The sequence below is a fragment of the Pelophylax lessonae genome (assembly GCF_965119305.1).
Source record: "Pelophylax lessonae genome assembly, chromosome: 4".
In the NCBI taxonomy this organism is placed as follows: Eukaryota; Metazoa; Chordata; class Amphibia; order Anura; family Ranidae; genus Pelophylax; species Pelophylax lessonae.
In genome coordinates, this window is record NC_138771.1 from 93,956,428 (window position 1) to 93,963,191 (window position 6,764).

The 6,764-nt window shown below is 37.5% G+C and overlaps 1 protein-coding gene across 3 annotated transcripts in view; it reads right to left on the minus strand.

Annotated features, from left to right (window-relative positions):
* The window catches only part of WDR72 (WD repeat domain 72), a 456,172-nt gene that overhangs the window by 342,412 nt on the left and 106,996 nt on the right, over window positions 1-6,764 (minus strand). For all 3 annotated transcript variants that reach the window (XM_082255122.1, XM_082255123.1, XM_082255121.1), the window contains exon 4: window positions 4,170-4,248. In XM_082255122.1, the coding sequence (XP_082111248.1) occupies window positions 4,170-4,248 (79 nt within the window). The remainder of the gene's footprint in view (window positions 1-4,169; window positions 4,249-6,764) is intronic.

Sequence of the window (6,764 nt, forward strand, 5' to 3'; positions counted from 1 at the left end):
AAATGACAGAAATCTTTCCCTTAGTTAGTAAACGCAATAACTTTTGCGCAAACCAATCAAAATACGCTTATTGTGATTTTTTTTACCAAACATATATAGCAGAAAACAAATTGGCCAAAAATTAAAAAAAATTTTTGATTTTTACATTTTTTTGGGGGGGAATTTCATATAAAAAAGATGTGAAAAATATTGTTATTTTTTCAAAATTTACGCTCTTTTTTTGTTTATAGCGCAAAAAGTAAAAATTGCGCAGGTGATCAAATACCACCAAAAGAAAGCTCTGTTTTTGGGGAAAAAAAGGACGTAAATTTTGTTTGGGTACGGCATCGCACGACCGCGCAATTGTCCGTTAAAGTCACACAGTGCCGAATTGCAAAAAGTGGCCTGGACGTAAGACAGCAAAATCCTCCGGTGGTAAAGTGGTTAATTGAACAAGCTTTAGTAAGAAGCTGATTGGCTACCATTTACAGCAGCACCAGACTTTGCACTTTCTAGCTTTAGTAAATCAGCCCCAGTATTTTTACGGGCTGTAAGGTTGCAATGTTTTGGTGAAGTGTGCCTGAAATCCTCCGGGGGTGATGCCAGACACAGTTCAAGCTGTGGAAAGACTGTCACCAATTAAAAAGAATTTATCAAGCAGCTGTAGGACTGTCACTCTGAAGCCGCTGAATCTGTTTGAAGCAGGATGAACCTGTCATTCTATGTGCAGTCTGCATTGCCTGCGGTCTGTGGTCTCCTGTTACCACCTATGCAGTATACTGTGGGGGGTATTTATGAATACAGTTGCACAGATAATGTGCAATTGGTGTGCAAAACTGGTAATCTGTTTTGCAAACAAAGCGACAGATTTAGTTCTGAGTGACTGTACAACCAAAAAGCATCTGCCTGCCTATTTTCTCTCTTATGCTGCAACTAAGTTGATTTAGCTGCACATCTGCTATAGATTTAAGAAGTGCCAGGGAGCAATTTTTAAACAGGTACAGATAGTCTAATGTATTATGCAACTTGCTTACAGATAATAAATCTGTCCCTACCTTGCAACAGATTAGCAACCGCAATCATTAAGAGAGTATTGATAAATGTCCCCCAGTGTGTATTACTAGTCTTAAAGAGGCAAGCAGCAATAAAGATATATGGCGTCACAAACTCTTGTCTGGGTGTCACTCTCTTATACAGGAACTGCCCATCTGGAAGGCAGCAGGACTGTGTTTGATTGCCCAAGCTGCTAGGAAGACTGCATAGCATTTATGTCCCATGCTCATAATGTATAGCTTGTACAAAGCAATGTAGAATAAAAAATGTATATTACTAATTAAAGACTGGTCCATAAGAAATATATTTAGCATAACTGTCTTATATTGTGCAGTAAGCTAGGAAGAATAAATCTATAAAAAAAGTAAAAGATGGAATTAAAACCTTTGACTTATTGCAGTTTGGTAGTCATTATAAAAGCACACATAAGGTTAACTGGAGCAGCAAGGCTTTAACTGCCATCCCAGCTCTCTTGTATGGTGACCTCATCATCTCTGAAGGTGGTGATTGCTTCAAATGAGAAATATCATTTAGCTCTAGATTTAACATCTCTGACAGCTAATTCAGCTGAGCTGGAGGTAGTAAGATAGTCATATGTTAGTTTCTAATTTCACCTATATAATGATTTCATTATCAGATATCCATCCTAAACATATTCTGCTCTGTACGGTAAAAAACACATATTTCTCAGCTTTCATTTTACACAGAGAAGTTATTTACTAAAGGGGTAGGGAATTTTTACTTTTTAGTGAATGCTTACTTTCAATAATTACATATATATATATATGTAATGTTTATATATATAATATAATATATATAATATATATACATATATATAATATATATATATATATGTGTGTGTATATATATATATATATCATGTTTCCCATATATATATGCAAGCATTTCTTACTTTTAATTTTGATGATTGTGGCTTACAGCTAGAGAAAACCCAAAAATTTGTATCTCAGAAAATTTGAATATTACATAATTATTATTATTACATAATAAAGTATAAAGTATACATAAAGTACATAAAGTATTTTCAATACAGAAATGTTGGCTTACTGAACATTATGTTCATGTAAAGTATAGTATGCACTCAATACTTGGTCAGGGCTCCTTTTGCATGAATTACTGCATCAATGCGGCATGGCATGGAAGCGATCAGCCTGTGGCACTGCTGAGTTGTTATAAAAGCCCAGGTTTCTTTGACAGTGGCTTTCAGCTAATCTGCATGGTTGGGTCTGGTGTTTCTCATCTTCCTCTTGACAGTACCCCACAGATTATCTATGGGGTTTAGATCAGGTGAGTTTGTTCGCCAATCAAGTGATACCATGATTATTAAACCAGGTATTGGTACTTTTGACAATGTGGGCAGGTAAAACATAGTGGACCAACACCACCAGATGACATGGCTCCCCAAATCATCACAGACTGTGGAAACTTCACACTGGACCTCATGCAACTTGGATCCTGTGCCTCTCCACTCTTCCTCCAGACTCCGGGACCTTGATTTCCAAATGAAATGCAACATTTTCCAGTCCGTAATGATTTGGGGAGCCATGTCATCTGCTGGTGTTGGTCCACTGTGTTTTATTAAGTCCAAAGTCAGGGTGGCCGCTCTACCAGGAAATTCTAAAGCACATCATGCTTCCCTCTGCTGACCAGCATTAGGGAGATGCTGATTTCATTTTTCAACAGGTCTTGGCACCTGCCCACACTGCCAAAACTATCAATACCTGGTATAAAGATCATGGTATCACTGTGTTTGATTGGCCAGCAAACTCGCCTGACCTAAACCCCATAGAGAATTTGTGGGGTATTGTCAAGAAGAAGATGAGAGACACCAAATCCAACAATGCAGATGAGCTGAAAGCCACTATTAAAGCAACCCGGGCTTCCATAACACCTCAGCAGTGCCACAGGCTGATCACCTCCATGCCACGCCGCATTGATGCAGTAATTCATGCAAAAGGAGCCCTAACCAAGTACTGAGTGCATACTATACTGTACATGGACATACTTTTTAGTAAGCCAACATCTCTGTATTAAAAATCCTTTTTTTTTATTGGTTTTATGTAATATTCTAATTTTCTGAGAGACTGAATTTTTAGGTTTTCACTTGCTGTAAGCCTTAATCATCAAAGTTAAAAGAAACAAATCCTTGAAATGTATCTTTAATATTTATTTATGTGTAACGCATCCATATAAAATATATGAGATACACTTTTTGAATTGAATTACTGAAATAAATTAACTTTTTAAAGATATTTAAATTGTATAAAATGCACCTGTGTGTGTGTATATATATATATATATATATATATATATATATATATATATATATATATATATATATATATATATATATATATATATATGTATATACAACATTTTTTTTTTTTTGCACATGCTTGGATATTTGGGCTTCACCAGTGTGTAGGGCAACAGTTTGCTGACACAGGTAATGAGCTTACAAAATAAATATGAGTCTGAAATGGTAAATCAGATCTTTAAGATCTGTAGATGTAGCTTACTTATTTTACAAAGAAATGAAAAATAAAACAAATAGGTATATAATAAAGCGAATGCTGTGGTACAATATCAAATTGTAACAACATGTAAAATGTTATTACGAAATCCAAATGATATTTTAAGTAAACTGCCCCCTAGGCAACTCCTATGGCACTTTTACTTTGACTGCTAATCTCTAAAGCTGCAGAGTTCCCAACAGCTTTCATAAAATAAATATGTATGTTTACCCTAATAGAAAGTAACTGCCTGCAAGATTCTATGGAGAAAAACCATGCTTTGAAAATATATGAAAGCACAAGCTGCCATTGCCCATAGGCAGGGGGCTAGCTAGCCTTTCTATAAAATTGAGCATTTAAAAAAAAAACAAAATACAAATAAAACTCATCCATTGATTTTACTCAATGAATCTGTTTTGCTTATACGTTACTAAAAGCTAAAGCTCCCACTAAAGGCTTACAGATTCGAACAACAATTAAAATATGAATAGAACAAGATCATCCTAAAGTGGTGCTTTGGTTGCATTTAAAATAAGGGTTAAAGGTCTCCAATAAGCATTTTCACAGCAAATTTTGCAGTGACATGTCCATGCTGATACTTACACAGATTGCTGTGTGCCTATACGGGAGCTTGACATTCTCAATGCAGTGACCAGTGGTGACGTTCCATACGCACATCTCTCTGCAAGACATGACCCCGGGTTATTCATTGTTATTTCCACTCAGCTGGCTAGGACAATTGTGTGACACTATATTTTTTAAGAGTAAAAACTGTATTTAAGTCAATGCTTATCATTTATGTAGCTTTTTGTTAGAGATTACTGGTGAAGAAAATGTTGCGCTCATAAAGAACGGGGGGCATACTGAATGTATTTCCTTTTGTTTAGGTAATTACACCTTGCTGCCGAGCATCAAAATAAGTTTAAGGCCATGTCTGGAGTAAAACAAATTGTAGGTGTGCTGCGATTACGTCTCATCAGCGTGTCAACAGAAGTATCATTCTTCAGAACTACATCCTGCTGAAAATGGGTCATTTCACAGAACCTCAACCACACGTTTTAAAGCATATGTGCAGCTCCTGTGTTATTTTCATTTAAATCAAAGTGACGGGCACTGAAGATGAAACAGCACCACCATGAGGATTCCTTGGAATTTGCTGGAAAGATTTCAGATCATCGAATACAAAAACTTAACCAATTTAACAATGTAACAAGACATTTAAATATGCATTTTATATTATAAACATTCTTACGTTTGGCTTAATTAAACTGTAACATTTATATGGATCAGAATATGGATCAGGAAGTCATTTCTAGTTTCCAAATGATAAAAAAGGTGTTGGTATTTATTAATAACAATGACAACAGTAACAATTACAATTAATATTAATGCCTATAATATTACTGCCACTACTAATAATAAGCAATACACAAGAAAATAAATACACAAAAAATTAGGCTGTTTAAAATCAAAGTAAAAATAAAACTCTTCCATTGATTTTACACATTTGGATTTATTTTGCAATACTCTAGATTCCACTAGAGGTTTACATATTTAAACAATTTAAATATAAATGAAAAAAGTATTTCCAAATTAGTCCTTTAGTTGCATTTGAAGTAAAGATCTACATTAAGCATTTTCACACTACTACTGCTTGTAATAATATTAATAATAATAATAATAACAATAATCTGTCCACTTTTAGGTGATCCCGAAAACCCATCTATTTAGAGAATCCTACCCTGCCTCCACATAACTACTGAATTACCTTTTGTGTCACTTGACCCTCTCTTTTAGATTGTAAGCTCTAAGGAGCAGGGCCCTCTGATTCCTCTTGCATTGAATTGTATTGTAACTGTATTGTCTGCCCTCACATTGTAATGTGCTGCACAACCTGTTGGTGCTATATAAATCCTGTATAACAATAATAATAATTATAATGTATAATTATAATTATAATAATTATAATGTATTTAAAGGATAACACCACTTTTGTAGTGAAAAAAACGCAAATAAAAAAAGAGCATATGCAATTGTTATACAAGACATATCGCAATTGAATTATATTTTCCTTTATTTATAATTTCCTTTTTATTCGGCAGTTGTTATTATTTTATGTAAAATGAAATGCAATACAGCAAACTGGAGGTGTTCTGTACAGTCTGTGCACAGAACTTCCCCAGAAATGTCATTTCCGGCTTGTGTGATTGGCTCACTGATTTTCCCAGAAGTCTGCGCTAAGATGCAAGTCAGATTTAAAAGGATTGTAAAGGCAGAAGGTTTTTTTTTTATCTTAATGCATTTTATGCATTAGGATAAAAAATCCTGTGTGCAGCAGCCCTCCCCCCAGCCCCCAGCCCCCCTAATACTTACCTGAGCCCATGTTTATCCAGCGATGCTGCAGGAGTGTTTCAGCTGCCCGGGACTCCCCTCCTCATTGGCTAAGACAGCAGTCTGCTAATCAGGAGACAGAGGGGCGGGGATGGGTTGCAGCTCCGTGTCTGAATTGATACAGGGAGCTGTGACCCGGCTTGGGTGCCCTCCACAGCAAGCCGCTTGGTGTGGGGGCATTCAACAGGAGGGAGGGGCGAATGGCAGCTCCGTGTCTGAATAGATAGACTGAGGAAGGGACCAGAAGCTCCAGCCAGGGACTCGAGAAGAGGAGGATCCGGACTGCCTTGTGCAAAACCAACTGCACAGAGCAGGTAAGTATACCATGTTTGGTATTTTAACCACTTGCCGACCGCCGGACGACTATCTACGGCGGCGGTCAGCCCCTCACAGGCAAAGTGACGTAGGGCTACGTCACTAGCTTGCGAGGGTCTAGGGAGCGAGCGCGCGCCGCCGGAGGCGCGCTCCCGCGTGGTCACGGACCCCCCCGCGCGTGTGACCGGCGGACCCGATGTCCGCCGGCCACTCTGCGATCGGCGGGGGAGAGGGAGAAAGTCAGGCAGCTTGTGTAAACAAGCTGCCTGTCATTCTCCCCTCTGTATGAGAGATGATCATATGGATCTACTATGTAGATCCGTTGATCACTCTGCATACAGCTGAAGCCACAGCCAATCACAGTTAGAATCACGCCCCTAGGGACACACACAGCCCCTCCCTCTCAAATAAAGTTAACCCCTTCACTACCAGTGTATTTTTACAGTAACAGTGCATATATATAGCACTGATTACTGTAGAAATGTTACTGGT